Source organism: Periplaneta americana, chromosome 6 (genome assembly GCF_040183065.1).
Source record: "Periplaneta americana isolate PAMFEO1 chromosome 6, P.americana_PAMFEO1_priV1, whole genome shotgun sequence".
Lineage (NCBI taxonomy): Eukaryota > Metazoa > Arthropoda > Insecta > Blattodea > Blattidae > Periplaneta > Periplaneta americana.
The window spans coordinates 101,390,518-101,409,519 of NC_091122.1; the positions used below are offsets into that span (position 1 = coordinate 101,390,518).

General features: G+C 35.8%; 1 protein-coding gene across 1 annotated transcript in view; it reads right to left on the reverse strand.

The window, feature by feature from the left end:
* Positions 1-4,999: 4,999 nt before the first annotated feature.
* Positions 5,000-19,002, reverse strand: part of LOC138701562 (src kinase-associated phosphoprotein 2-A-like) — a 90,755-nt gene continuing 76,752 nt past the window's right edge. Inside the window, exon 4 of the mRNA XM_069828581.1 lies at positions 5,000-6,270. Coding sequence (XP_069684682.1) covers positions 5,506-6,270 — 765 coding nt within the window. The 3' untranslated portion in view covers positions 5,000-5,505. The remainder of the gene's footprint in view (positions 6,271-19,002) is intronic.

Here is a 19,002-nt window from a genome sequence, read left to right on the forward strand (position 1 = left end):
CATTTGATGTTCGTCCATAGTAGCCTATCCATAGTTGTTTTCCTAATCTCTGTAATCATTATAACCGAATTACAGTAAAATTTCCAACTTCGCGTAAACTTCATAATTTCTTTCTTTATGTTATAATATACACTTTTCAAAGAAAATATTGTATTAGGTTTACTTACATGTTCCACAATATGTATCGACGAATTGTATTCTTCTGCAATCTTCTGTCTTCAAAAAACTGCGTCGATCTTCTTATTATCTACAATCTTTGAATATTTTAGAATAATCTCCTTCAATACAATCATCTTTCTGTACATAAGTGAAATATTTTCTTTTCTTCTTTCCGTACATTACATCAATCATTTTATTGTATCGTACAGAAGCTATGCATATAAATTTAGAGACAAAAGAAAATCGACTGTCTGATTTACATTGTCGTGACAATGGCCTTGCAATTTCTCATACCAATAAGTTCGACTTATTTGTATACACATAAGTTACACTTATTGAATGAAACTTAACAAAGTACGACTTATTAGCCGACTATGAATACCGTAATCATATAAGTTAAGATTTTGCAATAAGTATAACTTAACAAAGTCATACTTATTGAAGAAATAAGTCACCGACTATGAATACCGGCCTTAGAGCACTGTAGATTCCCGTGTCAGATGTGAACTGTGAAAGGTTCTTCTCCAAATTTACTTGTGTTTTAACTGACCGGAGAACAAACCTTAACATGACAATCTTGCAATTCTTGTCATCTTAGAATTATAAAAGTAAACAAAGTTTGTTAATGTAGGCTTATAATTTTTGTTTGTAATAATTTATTAATGAGTATGTTAAACATACATCTGGTTTTTTTTTATTGTTATTCTGTATTTGAATAAAAATTAAATATAGTTTGTCATTCTAATCATTAAGAAGCTACTGTTTTTTCTTCCTTCGCATACTAATAAAACTGTAAACAGTGCCTGTTGCCATAATGAGCTGTTTTAATTCAGGTATAGATGATCACAGAACCCAAGAATTTTTACCTTTGTCACTCAAGAAATTTAGGCTATTTTATTCAAGAAATTTGAGGGTCCCTAATAATTAGGCTATACTATAAAAATGGTGAATTTTCCTCACTATGGAAACAAGATGCAACTATTCCTGTATTTAAAACTGGAAAAAGAAGTTATGTTAGAAACTACAGACCTATATCGATCCTAAATAACGTTTCAAAACTTTTTGAAACCATTATTCACAGACACATTTCCTTTTATGTCAAAAATAAACAGAATTCTTCATAACATGAATTCACTAAACCAAATCCACGGACACTAACCAGCTCACTTATCTCAATCAAATTGTACTAGTAACTGAAACGCGGGGACAAACTGATTCAATATATTTCGATTTCAGTAAAACTTTTGATATACGAGGCGCATCCAGAAAGTAAGTTTCCCGATTTTTCCCCCTTGAAAGTAAACGTAATTAGCCATGTCAATTGCGCATGCGTAACAGATCTGTGACGTATCAATCATAAGCCAGCAGGACAGGTCCCGCCTGGTGGCAGTAGCGTGGCAGCAGTGGTCCGAAATGGAAGCTCTTATTCCTTCTCCCGCCGCCTGCTAGGTTCGGTCGGTGATAAAGTTCTTTAATGCACAAAGCATTGCGCCAATTGAAATTCATCGGCAGCTCTGTCAGGTCTATGAGCCGAACATCATGAATAAGCAGATGGTGCGTCGCTGGTGTAGGCAGTTTTCCGAAGGTCGTCAAAGTGTCCATGATGAAGAGCGCAGTGGGCGACCGTCCCTCATCAATGATGATCGTGTTGAGCTGGTGCTGCAATGCATCATGGAGAACCATCGCTTCACGATTACGGAGCTGAGCAGCCATTTTCCGCAGGTATCGCGATCCTTGTTGCATGAGATTGTCACTAAGCACCTGTTGTTCAAAAAAGTGTGTGCCAGGTGGGGTGCCGAAAAAACTGACACCCGAACACAAAATGCAACGTTTACGAGCAGCACTGACATTTCTGCAACGGTATCACGATGACGGCGACGAGTTCCTCGACAGGATCGTCACGGGCGAAGAGACTTGGATTTCGCACTTCACCCCGGAAACCAAGCAGCAGTCAATGCATTCATTGGCGGTATAGTGGATCTCCGGTCAGGACGAAATTCAAACAGACGCTGTCGGTACGGAAAGTGATGTGCACGGTGTTCTGGGACAGGAAGGGTATTCTGCTCATTGACTTCCTTCCAAGAGGTGAAACAGTAAATGCTGACCGTTACTGTGAAACACTGCGAAAATTGCGACGTGCCATTCAAAACAAGAGGCGTGGAATGCTTACTGCAGGTGTTGTGCTCCTCCATGACAATGCTCGTCCACATACGGCTCGGCGCACAGCAGCTGTTTTGACGGAATTTGGCTGGGAGTTGTTTCATCATTCACCCTACAGTCCTGATCTTGCTCCCAGCGATTTTCACGTTTTCTTGCACCTCAAGAAATTCCTGTCCTCCGGTGAGCGTTTTGGCAACGACGAAGAGCTGAAGACGTCTGTCACACGCTGGTTCCATTCACAGGCGGCAGAGTTCTACGACAGAGGGATACAAAAGTTGATCCCACGATACGACAAGTGTCTCAATTCTGATGGTGGCTATGTTGAAAAATAGCTGAAACATTGCTGTACCTGTTGCCAATAAATTTTTTTCCTGAAAGTGTGTGTTCTTTTTTTTTTAATAGGGAAACTTACTTTCTGGATGCGCCTCGTAGTGCCGCACTATATTATCCTACTTCATAAGTTAGGAAACATTGGTCTTTCTGTAAGCTACATACGTATAATGGTTAAAAAATATTTAACCCCTTGTTAGGCGTGGAGTACAAGTGTATCCCAGACATTTTCCTTCCGTGATATCTTTTTTGTATATATTTCTGCGCATGTGTCACTTCAGGTACCTTTCTGCTTATCTGTCTACAGCAGTTCTGTGCTACTTTCAGATTTTAACTTGTCATTGTTGTCTGTAAGAATAAGGTTGTTGTTTAGTGATCGCCAACAGACCACATAAACTTCTAAGTTACAGCGATAGACGCGTGGGGTACAGGTGTATTCCAGCGATTTTAGTTATTCCGTAACTTTCTTTCTAAATATTTCTGCACTTGCGCCGCTTAGGTATCTTCCCGTTAAACTGTCTGCAGGGGATTTGTTCTACTTTCAGATTTTAAATTGCCTTTGTCGTGTGTAAAATTGAGGATTATTATTTATTGAGTGCCATAATCTTCTAAGTTATAATTTTAGCTAGGTTTGGAGGTATGTTTTCCACTTATTACTCAACATTTCTACAAATTTATTATTATTATTATTATTATTATTATTATTATTATTATTATTATTATTATTATTATTATTATTATTATTATTATTATTATTGAAGAATATACTTACGGGGTGTATATATGCAAATATTTTTATATTTGTTTAACAAAATTTGATATAAAACAGCACCCTATTTACGTTTCTCCCTGCACTAATAATTTTACATAAAATATGTCCAGTATATTACGGTCTTGTGTTTTATGAATAATAGTAACATGAAACACCTTTAGATTTAGGCTAGATGCACGTCTTTCGATCACATACAATCCGGCATAAATATTCTGCCTCATTTTCAGTCAGTTAAAGGTTGTTAACCTTGCTGAAAGCTCATTCGCCTATATTTGACGTAATGAAATGATTCACTAATGCTGAATTAGTCAATATTTATTTAATGTGTGGAGCAGTAGGATTATCTGTAAACATGGCAAGGGAGCTACAGTTTATCTTCAAAGATTTCTAAATTGCCAGATTACAAATAGACGAATGTTCATTGCTGTTCATCAGAGACTCCGGGATATTGGTTCTCTTCGTCCTGGAAGTAGACTATTAAGTATTTATTCATGTCAAAAAGTAACTTAAAAAATTGAGAAATGTTTACATAATGTGGTTCAGTATATTATTCCTCATCACCTCTAGAAGTATGAGTATTTACAATCTACCAAAAAGTAATTCGGCACTGTTTTTACCCCTTTAGAACCTCGTGGTACCACCTCTTGTTGCTAAAACAGCAGCCACCCTGTCAGGCATGCTCTCCACTAGTTTGTGTAGGATATCCACTGGAATGCGTTGCCATTCCTCTTGCAGCATGGCACTCAGTTGGACAATGGAAGTTGGCCCCATGTTTCGGCTGCTACTATGCAGTGGTATGCAGACAATAATGCTCACCGGTTGGACTGGCCTGCACAGAGTCCTGATCTCAATCCCATTGAGCACCTTTGGGACAAATTTGACCGATGATTGAGGTCTCGGGAGATGCGGCCAACTTCCAGTGTCCAACTGAGTGCCATGTTGCAAGAGGAATGGCGACGCATTCCAGTGGATATCCTACACAAACTAGTGGAAAGCATGCCTGACAGGGTGGCTGCTGTTATATCAACAAGAGGTGGCACCACGAGGTTCTAAAGGGGTAAAAACAGTGTCCAATTACTTTTTGGTAGATAGTGCATATATATATATATATATATATATATATATATATATATATATAAAGATCGTAATATATGGCTTATAATAATCTTTTTGTGGTACAGTAATTTCGTGTCTTAACTGGAAGAAAAAATAAATATCAAATAATTTATATTTTTGTATCACTTAACTCTTTCCTGATCCTATTTCTGAAACATTTTAATTTTTGCGTCACCTTGAATATATAATGTTGTGTTTACTTCTGTAACAACTATCAATTTTTACTTATAAATTTTCTGACTTAATGAAATGAAACACAAAAATTCAAGAGTACGTTCTAGACAAAAATAAAAATACTGTTTAACGTTTTCGCAATTTTGGTTCGCGGGGAGTACTTGTGTACCAACATTTTTGTCATAGATTTAAAAAAAAGACTGACTGAGCATACCACATTGTTTTATTGAAAGTTAAGGTTAGTGGAGAAAGGAAAACACGTTGAACATAGCTAGAAAATGCACTTACAACGTTTTTTAATGATTTATTTTGTTAAAAAATAACTGAACCTTTCAGAGGAACAGCAACTTTTCTCCCCACAGAGATATGATGCACACTTTCAGATTGCTGTTAATTCAACTGAAAGAATTATTCGTACTTAAAATTCAGTCACACACGCAACTTGATGTCTGTTGATTGTTTGGCTACCTGATTGGTTGATTGACTAGCTGATTGATATATTAATTTATTGAATGGTTAATTGATTCGTTTATAACTTATGTATATTGTCCAGAAATATCCTCTTGGCCTCTGCTAGTCTATCAGTGTAAATAATTTCATTTCTAAACTGGGAAACCTGCAAAGCGGATTTCATTAACGCCAAAGATATTATGATTGCACAGATAATGACTGGTATGGGAAAATTTTAACTTATGTTATAAAATGGTAGACAAATTTCGCGCAACCGAAAGCTTCGTGATAAAAATAAATATATGTATACTGAGATCCTTACAGATGCACACACCTCACTTGTACTATCGAACAAGATTACCTCTCTGTGTAACGTCAGTCAGTTTAGCCACCTCACCATTCTCAATCGGTTCGTATAATTCCTCTGATTCAGTACGTTTTATAGATTCAGATTTAGGGCTGTACCCAACTACCGGTTTATTTCCATTGCTGAGTGATTCCTCCATCTTCTTGATGATATTCTGGATGCGCCCAGTGCTCTCCCTGCGGAAAGTTGACAACTTCGTGTCGGGTTGTTGCTCGATCACCCCGATATCATCATATATTTCCTCTTCATTGTTTTCTTCCTCCTGTTGGTCAGGTTCTGGTGTTTTCACCTTTGTGCTCTCACTCGGAACGTTACAGTACACACCGCCGCCATTCAGCACTCCCACATCGTCGTACAATACATCATCCTCATCTACACTATCGTCCTTGGGAAGCGGAGGAACTGGTCTTCGAGGTGGGATAGGTGGTTCCTCTTCTGGAGATTTCGATTCAGTCCCAGATTTAAATGGAACTTCTGATCTTCTCTGGTACAGATCTGCAATGTCATGATAAATCTCTTCTTCGTCAGAGTGTACAGGTTCATAGTTCTCCTGGCTATCATCACCGAACTTCCCAGAAGAACCAACATCGTCGTACACTTCACCTTCGTTGTCAGGTATTGAGGGCAATCTTCGCTTTCCGATGTCAGTAGAGCGATGTGGGACTGTAGGCGTTGGCTGGGAATTCGCCATGGCAATAGCAACCACCCATTGGCTCATGTCTTTCGCCGTGCGTGCGATAAACTGAAACAAAAATATCGTATCAGATAACAACGACAATGACATGACCTAAGTTAACTATAGTGAAGGGAAGTTCATTAATTTATTCACAGTTTTCTAACCAAGGGCAGTCTTTTATTGGAAACCCAGCATTCTCCAATCTTTCTCATTTTCTTTCTTCCTCTTAGTCTCCGTATATTATGATCCATATATATATATAAATGTCGTCTATCATCTGATATCTTTTTCAAATCTTCGCCCAGAAACTCTACTTATGTTTACTGCATTCTAAAACTCAACATTAATGTATTGTACCAGATCCTTCTTCAGTTACAAGCCGGAGCCATAAGTCGGCAACACTGTAATTAACTATCAAACGGAGCCTACGGTACATAACACGTGTTTGTGCTAATGCCGATTTTTAATGTAAATTAATGTTACAATAAAAGTGTGTGTCGATGAATTATGTTCGCGGTCGTACCAAACGTTCATTGTTTATGTATTATAAACTAAGTGCGTGTTGGCAATAAAAAAAAGACAGTAAATGAAAATAAAACGGTTGCAGTCTTCGGCAATTTTTACGGTTAATGATGACAAAGTAATTGACAATTCTTCTAAATATTAAATACAGTATTGTATAAATTACATTTTTATAGTATTACTTGTGATTTGTGGTGTATTAGAATTCTAACCAAATTGTTAGGTCTCGCCTGGTATAACAATGAAGTTACGCCATTGATTTTCAAGTTCATTATAAACAGCTGTTTTGTGATCCCATAAATGTTGCAGTTTTGTTGAAGATTCAGAATGCCTGCTATACGTCAGAACTACTTATAATTTGTAGATGCATACACTCACTTTGTTGGTTTTCAAGGTTCATTTATTAATATTATTTATTTTGGTCAATGTAGAGTATCCAATGCCCACTGAACGAATATTTCACACTTTTATTTGTTGTTTTGTTTTTAAATAATTAAGTAATTTGCTGGGAGACATCGTTAGATATAGACCACTCTTACACTAAACTGGTGTAATTTGAGCTTATTAATCAGATATGATTCTACTTACTGTTTTTTATACGCTCACCTGTTATGTAATTTTTATTTTATACATATTTCATTGTTATTGCCCATCCAAAGATCGTTAGGAACGATGAATATTACTTAATATCTCCTATCTTTCTTCAAATAGTGTTTATATGCCATGTTAATTTTCATTTGTTTTCATAAGTTAACAATCATGCACATTGGGAGCAACATATAAGAAATTATTTTCCTACACAATCCACGCTATATTCACGTTGTTTTGAAATGATTAATCGAAGATGGTTTGCTTATTGTTTATTACAAGCACATTTGTATGTAATTTCTATTTCATACGTTTTGTTTTTTTCTATCCATACGTTTTATTACAAGCACATTTGTATGTAATTTCTATTCCATACGTTTTTTGTCTATGGTGAATATTATTCATGCTTGTTTCCTGTATTTCTTAAAATAATGTTATGTTTTTATTTGTCGTTATTTACGTAAAAATGATGCGCCAAAAAATAAATAATAATAATAATTTCGTACTCATTCCACATCCTATATATTCACATTTGTTTTTCAGTGATTTATTAAAGAATGTACCGGTATTTAAAAGACTAATAATTTAGAAACATATTACATAAATCATCCTTGTGCCAAAAAAGAATGCTCCCTGGACCAAATTGTCGTATTTTGCAATGGTCGTCAATACTCGCTGAAATGGGTAATAATATAATATAATTATGTTGTACGTAGCATTTACAAACATGTTACATAAATCATTCTTGTGCCAAAAAGAGAATGCTCCCTGGACCAAATTATCGTATTTTGCAGTGGTCGTTAGTACTCGCTGAAATGGGTAATAATATAATTAAGCCCCGATGATGATCCAACGTGTAGCAAATGATGTAAAAAGCGGGGTATCGGGGCTGCAAGCCCCGATGATGATCCGACGTGTAGCAAATGATGTAAAAAGCGGGGTATCGGGGCTGCAAGCCCCGATGATGATCGACGTGTAGCACATGATGTAAAAAGCGGGGTATCGGGGCTGCAAGCCTCGAAGATGATCGACTTGTAGCACATGATGTAAAAAGTGGGGTATCGGGGCTGCTATAATTATGTTATGTAGGTTAGATTATGTGTAGTATTCTCAGAGGTTAGGTTAGGTTAGGTTAGGGTAGATTAGGTGTGTAGCATTATATGAAAGGTTAGGTTATGTTAGATTAGGTGTATAGTATTATATGAGGTTATGTTAGGTTAGGGTAGGTTAGGTTAGGTTAGGTTAGGGTAGATTAGGTGTGTAGCATTATATGAAAGGTATTATATGAGGTTATGTTATGTATAGTATTATATGAGGTTATGTTTGGTTAGATTATGTATGTAGTATTCTCAAAGGTTAGGTTAGGTTAGGTTAGGTTAGATTAGGTGTGTACTATTCCTTAGTATAATTCAAAGGCATTTTCAGTTATTTAATTTTATTCATGCAAATTTGCTGCAAGTGTAAAATCGCCAGTAATTTTATTTACCAGAGTTGGCAACCCTAAACATACATAATTTTTTGCTTTGGAACCACAGATTTTTTTTTATTTGCGAATTGTTTACTGAGTAGAATTGTGTAAATTTAATTTATTGAGCGTGATATATTTATTAATTTGTGCTTTGTGAAGTTATTCCATTTCTCTGTTTAATATGATGAGTTAAAAAAATGCAAAGAAAATCTGTTATTATAATATTATTATCTTGTACATAGCAAGATCGATTATTCAATTGATAGGATATTTTATGAGGTTGTCACAAGCAACAAGTTATACTAAATATGTTTAGTGTAAAACTGGCCTATGTCTCTATAGTGGGCGGGACATAAGTAACATTCACCTTTATTTTGTAATAAATTAGTTGTAAACATGTTTCTTTTAACTTCGTATTTACAGGATTTAAAGTTCATTGAGTTTACGCTAATTGGCACATACTTAATAGATAATGATGTTTTGTTACGTATTATGTTGAAGGTATGTTTCTTCATTTTTTCATAGATCTTTATACTTGGCCTTAGCCTATTTAAAAGTATATTAAAAATTATAACAAATAATTTAGGATAACAGTATTATTATGGTGACTGGCGAGGTTCAAACTAAAACTGGCTTCCTGGGCATCTGAAATATTTATAGAAAAGCACGACAAATAATCACATTAAATTAAAATGTATATGATATCCTAGACCTTTCACGTCAGAGGTGAAACAACATAAAGCGGCAAAACATTGTCAATTTACTAGCCACATAATGGTTAATTGATTGGAATAGAGTATTGCGAAAGTACGTCGTTATTTTATTTATTTTTGGTAGAAGTAACATTTCTTTAAGTATTTATTTATTTATTTTCCCTTGTACCATCAGTATAAAAACACGTATGTTTTTAATTGTTTTAAGTTATAAGTATGCAAGTACTTACGCGGTATTCCGAAACTTAAATAAAATACCATTTCGCAATCCCTAATAAATTACGTACATCAATACACTGAATCTTGATCAGATGCACTTAGTTTTGTATCAATTAATGTCGAAAATGTGCATGTAACAACGAATTCAAAGCACTAAAACGTCAAACTCATGCCTTTATTTCACCTCCGCCCTCCTATACTCAGTGTTGCCAAACCTACCCATGCTCCGGCTTGTAACTGAAGATGGCTCTCATTGTACTGTAGTAGACCTAATTACTTATAATTACTGAATAAAAATATTCCATGCAAACAGTAATATCGATGGTGTTTAGGTAAAAGGGCTTAACCCTCATTCTTTTAAATTTGACTTTTTTGCTTTAATTAATGTAAGTAGTTAAAATTTAATCACAAAATATGAAGATAATGGGTTTGACAATTATGTTTATATTCGTTCATATTAGGTAATTAATAGGACTACTACTACTACTACTACTACTACTACTACTACTACTACTACTACTACTACTACTACTACTACTACTAATAATAATAATAATAATAATAATAATAATAATAATAATAATAATGTGTTAAAACTTAATTTTTGTTGTTCCTGAAAAATATTTCTTTTGCGGGATAAATAAGTCTCTTTACCTAAACACCATTATTATTTGTACATTCAGGGAGAAAAACACATGATTTTTCCTGAGGTACAGTACATGATTGTAGCCTCGACCGTGTTGTAGCTCGAGAGATTTATCCCGAAGGCCACAAATGTACCGAAGGAAAAGTTGTGTTTTGATCCCGTGGTGTATATATACTATTTTTTCCACTACCGGGAGTAAATTGTCGTATTTTATTTTTTAAATTATTATTATTATTATTATTATTATTATTATTATTATTATTATTATTATTATTATTGAAGTTCGCTGGAGTTATTTTATTAAGCGCATATGCACAGATACGTACACATAGCAAATGACATAGCAACAACGATTATAATGTTTCATTGTTAAGTTATATTTCTACTTTCCCTCCCTACGAGGGAAATGTTACATTTCTCAGACGATTTTGGTGGTAACCTAGAAACCGACACTTATAAGTCTTACTCCCAGTCGTGGAAAAATATGATATTAAATTGTGTAAATTAGGTCTATACTAGTACCGATATCTCACATTTACATTATAGGAAACGTGAAAATGTGAAAATTTCTTAGATAACACTTGGAATTGTTTCTTTCTCCTCCTAGTGTTATGCAGGTTGTTACACTACACACACATTTTACTTTTTGCTGCGTTGAATGTCTTTCTTTCTTTCTTTCTTTCTTTCTTTCTTTCTTTCTTTCTTTCTTTCTTTCTTTCTTTCTTTCTTTCCTCCTTTCTTTCTTTCTGTCTTCCTTTCTTTCTTATTAAAGCCGGAAGTTTGTTTTACTCCTAATTATTATTTATCCAAAGGACTCGTCTTGTGTTTTTCCTATCAGAAAACTAACGCACTCTGTACTCCATGAACGTCTACAAAATATAATTGACTGAAATCGAGAGGATATTGGAGAAAGAAAGGAGACACTGTGAGTAAAATACCTAATTTATCAACGTAGGCCTAATATATGTTCAGTACGCAGTTGGCGATGCTTGTTTCGCATACTACAGTAACTGTAATTACTAGGCATAACATTTTAAGGCACTAAAAATGTAGGTTTTGGTGCCTAAAATGAGCACTTAAATTATTGTAACAGATCCTCAATTTTTATTCAGTAACATGGTACCTGGATTTAAATAATTTATAAAAACAATAAATCATTCTATTAAAATATTTTTTCAGAGAAGATTATTAAATTAGCAAATAATAAGGGCACAAATATTATCAATTGGTCAGTATTAAATTATTTAATTAATAATTAATGAGCACAAGTTACGGCATCAAATAACGTATTTGTGTTAAGGAACGAAACTGTTTTCTCCCTCCCTCCCCCCCCCACAAATGGCAGAGGCCTCATAGATGTTGCTAGTGCCGAGAAGCGTAGATCATATAAAGAATTTCGAGGGAAAAATTGTTCCGGGGCCGGGTATCGAACCCGGAACTTTTGGTTAAACGTATCAACGCTCTACCAACTGAACTACCCGGGAACTCTACCAGACACCGATCCAATTTTTCCCTCTATATCCCGAGTAGCTCAGTTGGTAGAGCGTTGGTACGTTTAACCAAAGGTCCCGGGTTCCACAGACCTCTCTGTGGATATAGAGGGAAAACTTGGATCGGTGTCTGGTAGAGTTCCCGGGTAGCTCAGTTGGTAGAGCGTTGGTACGTTTAACCAAAGGTCCCGGGTTCCACAGACCTCTCTGTGGATATAGAGGGAAAAATTGGATTGGTGTCTGGTAGAGTTCCCGAGTAGCTCAGTTGGTAGAGCGTTGGTACGTTTAACCAAAGGTCCAGGGTTCGATACCCGGCCCCGGAACAATTTTTCCCTCGAAATTATTCAAATTAACTTTACAGGGAGTTATACCTAAAAGCTTTCTTCTGTTGTGGTGTTGATAGAGTATTGGTCTGTCGACCCTCCCTCTTATATGTTGTGTAACATGGTGAGCTGTCTCTTGAGCATGAAGGATCCAGACCTCTAAGGGGTTGAGATATCCTGACATGTAGTTACATCTTGGTTGTTATTAAAAGATGGTGGTGAGAATGCTTTTGGGTCTTCGGTGTTTATCTGTTGCAGTTGAATATGTGCCAAGGTTGTATATTAGCGGGTTGGTGTTTTCTGAAGTCTTGTGATATAGTTTCGTTGTCATATTTCTGATGGTTGTGGAAACGGTGTTTAGTTCCAGGTCGTCATGTAGTTGAACTGTTCGTGTATCCCAGCCACTTCCATGAATAATACGTAGTATTTTATTTTGAAAGACTTGGAGTTTCTTCATTGTAGTTTTGGGTATGAATGCCCATGCTGGAGCTGCGTAGACTATAGCAGATAGAATGAGGGTATATGTTCACTTTAACTTTGTAATTGAGAGCAGATGATTTTATGAGTGGATATAATAGATGGAGCCTTCTATAACCTTTCTTTATTTTAGTGTTGATATGTGGTAGCCATGTAAGTCGACAATCCAGTGTAACTCCTAGGTATTTAACTGTTGATGTCCATGGGATTGGTGTCTGAAGCAGAGTGATATTTGTGTGTGGTCTAGAATAACAACTCGTGAAGATTGTTGCTTGACTTTTTGCGACGTTGAGTTTGAGTTTCCATTTCTGAAGCCAGAGTTCTAGTGCTGGGAGGTATTGCTGTAATTTGTTTATAGAAAAATCTGGAGTTTGCGAAGTTGATGTGAAGGCTGTATCATCTGCATATATTTTAATATTTGCTGAGGTTGGACTATCTGCGATGTAGAGCTTATATAAGAATGGTGATAATATTGATCCTTGGGGAACACCTGCTTTGCTTTCTTTAATGGAAGATAATGAGTTTTGATATTTTACTTGAAAGCTTCTGTTTGTTAGGAAGGAGGTTATAAGGCGAACTAAACTGGGATCAATTCCTGCTTGATAGAGTTTATAGATGAGACCTGGATGCCATACTGTATCATAAGCTTTTTCCACGTCCAAAAGCAGCATTGTAGTGTAATATCTGTGCTGAAATGCCTTCGTTATTTCCTCTGTAACGCGCAATAATTGTAGAGTGGTGTTTCTTTCAGGGATAAATCCGAATTGAGTGTCAGGAATAACGTTTAAAATTATTTGCTTGATGCGAAATGGTATTATTTTCTCGAATAATTTGCTCATTGTATTTAACAAACTGATGGGTCGGCTGTTGTGAGGATATCTAGAGTCTTTCCCTGGTTTTGCAAACGAGATTATATATGCTTTGGTCCAACATTTGTGGAAATATTCGAATTTTATGATAGAATTAAATAATTTAGTGATAAATGTAATGACATTTCGAGGTATATTTTTTAGTGCGGCGCACAGTGTGTAATTTCAAGCAGCTAGCCGGCCAAAAATCAATTTTCACACCTTATCGTTAATGCTAAATTCTTATACTATCCAACTGTAGACAGATGCTTACATCAGTTAGGGGACCCTCACAACAGAGCGAAAGTTGCACGACTCCGATAAGATCATTTACGCTGCAGAGGCGGGCGCGAAGTATGTGTTTGGATGGTGCAAAGTGGTAAAGTTAATACAGTATTTTTTCTAATGCAGAGTGTGGATATATTATAAGAAGGTATGTACTTACATATAAGCTAATTTTCATGACAAAAATTATTATCTTATTGTCTAGAATAAGTGTCTGGATAAACATGTGCAATGAGTTTGAGTTTTACCTTATTATATATTTCGAGTTGACTTTTAAAAGGTGTAGCCCTCTACCACCTCGATTATACTTTTCTGAATACGACGTCGTGATTTTTTTCTGCAAACAGGTGCAGACAGAGTAGCTATTAATTATTTTCAGATACCATGCGCTCCGTAATCCGGAGAGCTGTTTTCCAGATGTGGAACAAGAGCGAGAGAAAAGTGAAATTCTCAAATATAATTGAACATTTTCGTCTCAAAGATTACTCTGAAGACATTTTACAGTCAATAAAAAATGAATTAAATTTCTATGCTCGAAAATTCGATTACGGTGGGAAAAATACAGCAGAAATGAGAAAAATGTATTAAAATATAATGCGCTATGTTTCAACCAAGATGCAAAGTCTTAAAATAAAATATATAATACGTTGCCATCTACTACAAAACAATTCCAATTTGATTCTGCCAGTACAAGCTTTCGAGAACGTCCACGTAAACTTTTCGGAGACTGAGCGAAAGATCAAAACGGAAAAAAAAAAACTAGTCCACATTTTAAAGAAAGATCGTCAGAAGAAAAGCTTTCTGTTGCCCATATGAATTTCAGAACTTCTAGGAAAAGAGATGCGGCCAATATTGTAGGAGAGCTTTCACTTGCATTACTTCAACGTGCGACAAAATGGGGGGGGGGGGGAAATCGTAAAAATTGATTTTGCAGGAATGACCAACAATTGTCCCCTAATAAGGCTCTCGCTTTGATTACTGATCTACAGTTGACCTCAAATCAATATAAAGAATCAAGGGAAATACAAAATCTTGTAACAGTTAATTTAGATCCACTGTTTTACTTATTGCGAAACATTGAAGATAGGATAGGTTCAGGCATGTTGACATGACATGTTGTTGACATGATAAAACAAAGCAGTTGCAATAAAAACGATGCAAATACCGCAAGAATATTTTTCAGGGAGGTTTCCACTTTCGCTTATAATAAGGGAATAGATGGAAATCTAATAAGTCGTTTACACATAATATATCAGAAACCTTTTTCTTGCGGTTTTGCAATACTGAAGAACGGGCACTTGACAGTATGCAAGGGAGACAAGGGAATTATATTTATGCTTGCACAAATAGTATTATATGCCTATAATCCTTCACAAACTCTTGGCTCACGGACAGAAGGTCACAGGACACTATTATACTTACTGGCAAACTATCTGAGGAAGCCCAGGAAACGAGGAACAAATACTATATTAGACTTTTCAGAGAAGTCTTCGCAAGAGAAACATCAAGAAAGACACAAATACCGATCTTTTACTCAGGCTACTTATTTCTTTGGACCCTTACATCACCAGCTTAAAGAAATTAAGAAGAGGAAATCGCGGTCGATTTCAATAGTAGTGCTGCAGTTGTCTCCGAGCATCCATTAGTCGGTGCTGTCAAAGGAGAGACTAGCAGCGAGGATATAGATTCTGATGGGGATGTATCTGACGTCCGAACGAATAAGATATGTAGCAATATTCCTTCGCCTTACGCTTTCAATTTTAAGTGCATTCCTCATTATGAATATTAATTCCACATTATGAACATTAATTTATTTTTTTCACTCGAATCGAATTTTTTTTACAATATTACTATTTTTATTTTCAGTAAAAATAGTTGTTATTTTCATTTTCATTATTAAAAACTTATCCACTTCAATAATTGAAGGCACACACCAAATTTTATGAAAATTGAGCGATTAGTTTTCGAGAAATGATTTTTGGCCGGCTAGACTCTCTAAATTACACACTGTGCGGCGTAAGGAATTCCATCAAGTCCAGGAGCTCTATTGCATGGGGATTGTTTTAGAATTTTGTAAATTTCCATAGGAGTAACGAATGGAACTTCTTGTACTGATCTGTACTGAAGAATGTGCTGCATTTCTCGTTGTATGTTCTCATAGTGCAGTCTTAATTCTCTGACTTCTGGATTCGGTGTAAATTGAGCTTCATATACTTTTGCTTTTTCTTCAGGATTGTAGACTGGTCCAGTGGAAGTGATGATCGGAGTGTTTCGTATTGAGTTTTTTGGAGATACTTGCTTGGAGATAGACCATATTTTATTTTCTTGTTTAGCGTGTGACACGGCTTCTTCAAAATGTTTGATTTTAATATCTTGAAGGCGTTTGTGAATATAATTTTTTTTTATTATATTGTTGTATATCGACTTATCTATGGAATTTATTCTTCAATCTTTTTGCTTTTCTCTTTCTGCGCAAGAGATCTTGTAATTCTGGAAAGTCTTCTGGGGTTTTAATTTGTTTCTGTCTAATTTGTGAAGAGATATACGCTTGTTTTATTGTATTAGTGATAATGTGACACGAGGTTTCGATGCATTGAGTTGAAGTAATGGTTATATTGCCTGGTACATTTTCTTTTAGAGAATTGCGAAAGAGTTGCCAGTTTGTGTGTCGGAGATATAGATGGTTATGATGTAGTTCAGTTGGTTTGATGTCGTGTATTCCAATAACAGGATTATGGTCTGAACTTAAGTCATTTAAGGTTTCTATGTACATTACGTTTTTAGCCGTTTTCAGTAGGAATTTATCTAACACATCTGGTTGATGATTTTGGACAGAGGGAAAATGTGTTGGCGACTGTGGTCCGAATACGTTGTAATTAAATTTATCAGAGTGTTCCATTAAAATTTTCCCCCTTAAGTTAGTAATCCGACAGTTCCAGTTTGTATGTTTGCTATTAAAATCTCCACCTAATAAGAAATTAGGAGAAATTGTAGTTATTGTATCCAAGTCTCTATTTGTTAAAGAGCGACTGGGAGGAGCATAAACTGAACCTATTAATAATTGTTCTTTGTGTACTGGGATTTGAACTGCCACTATTTGAAGATGTTGCGGTTGTTGACAGGGAATTTCGTTGTGCATAATATATGATTTAATTGTTATAGCAACACCGCCCTGTCGGCCATTTGGTCCATCTTGTCTGTAGATGGAATATTTCGGTATTGAAAGTCGATCGTTTTGTTGAAGGTGTGTTTCTGTTATAAGAAATATGTCTACATCATATTGTTGAAGGAAGTGTTGTAAGAGATATTTATCCCTTTGAATGCCGTTAGCGTTCCAAGTTACAATGCGAAGAGGATGTGATCTTAACGCTTGTGTTCTATTCGTAGCTTGTAGATGGTGTTGGAAGAGTGTTGAAATGTGTTTGATTTATTTCTTCCGAGGAAGAAAAGAAAAAGATAATAACTTCAAATACAGCCGTGAATTTATCAATGTTGGATTTAGAAGATTTTTAAATGTTTATTAATTTTTTTTTTAATATTTCGTGTCTGGAAGTTTTTGAAGAAATAGATGATGTCTTTGAGAAGTCCTCCAGCTGACATATCAGATGTGTTCTCTTGTGAAGCTGCAGTTCTTCTTTTGGCCCAAGAGATTGTGGATTTTGTTTTAAGTGTATCCCGAAAGTCAACCGATTTGATAGGTGATTGCGTAGCTTGTTGAGAGACGTAGGAGGTTTTTTTCTTGATAGTCGATTCTAACGGGGCAACCTGTGAAGTTAGCTGGGTGATGTTGTTTACAGTTTACACATGTGGCTGGTGAAGTTGGAGGCTTGGTGCAAGTATATGAAAAATAATCGCCAGCACATTTCATGCAACGAGGGTTTAGTGTGCAATATTGTGCCTGATGGCCAAAGTTTTGGCATCTGTAGCACTGAACTGGTCCTGATTTTCCTATATAATCTTCTATGTGGACTCTGCAATGTTGTATACCTGTAAGGTGTTTAATGTTCGGGGTATTTTCGATGTACTTATAAGTAATAGCCCACAACGGCAGAAGTTCTATTGACTTTACGTTATTTTCGTTAAGAACGGTTTTTGTTAATCCTGAAAGCTTGATTTGCCTAGATCATATAGTTCATCAGAATGCGCCACAGGTGGTGGACCTACGTTGCACTCATAATGAATGAAGATTACGGAGAATTGTTGGGATATCACAGTGCGCCACAGGTGGTGGGTCTACTCGACCGAGTTGGTCACCACCGGGGATTAAAATCTCGGGACCTCCCGAATGCGAGCTCAATGTTTAATCACTGAGCCATCTCGCTCGGTCATAAATGCTTTCTATGAGTGATTTTTATTTTATGTAGGCTACATTGAAAGCTGTAATGAATGAAAATCCATTGAGTTCCATTCAGTTTACTGTTTCTCTGATCCCCTAATCTCTGCGGTGTCCTGAGAGGTTGTCGTCCACAGAGATCTGCAGCCTCAATCGAGAGCTTAACTAGCAAGACAAGAAAAGTCGGCGGGGAAATAAATATTCGAACTCTCATTTTTCTGTGCAATCTAGAGTTCCTTTATGTCACTGAATAAGTAATAATTGCTTTACTGTGTTAATATTATGGTAAATAATCTGACTGTCCGTCATTCTCCTTTATGTGTCTTCAATCTAAGACATGAGACGAAAAGTATGCTTTTCTTTCAAGTGGATGGATTTGAATGAATGAATGAATGAATGAATGAATGAATGAGCCACTGTGTTCCATATAGGGCTAGGCCTCCTATGAGAGGAGAAAGCTCGTTTATTTAATGGATTTACATTGTGGATTTGTAATCATCTATATTACCAGTGACAGACTACAGTTTTTAATCGCGATTACAATTATCACCATTATCTCTTATTGCGATTACCGAAAATATGTGTAGTGTGTACACACTTCTGTAGGACACGCTTGGTTCCACCTGTTCAACAGCTGAATTATATAAAGGAAAGAGTTTCCTCTTTGTTCATGCTTTCGATGTTTGTTTTCCTCTTGGACAACAGCTGAAGTTAATAGTTTCGATGTTTGTCCATTGTTTTTCATTTTTTAGGTAGCTTGCTGTTCTTTATAAGAATTATTAATTTGAGTCGACTAGAATCAAACTGCACTTTATCCAAAAATCTGATTGTCAGAAGAGACGAAAAACTAGTACAGTTAGACTCCAAATGGTAATTGTACTACTGT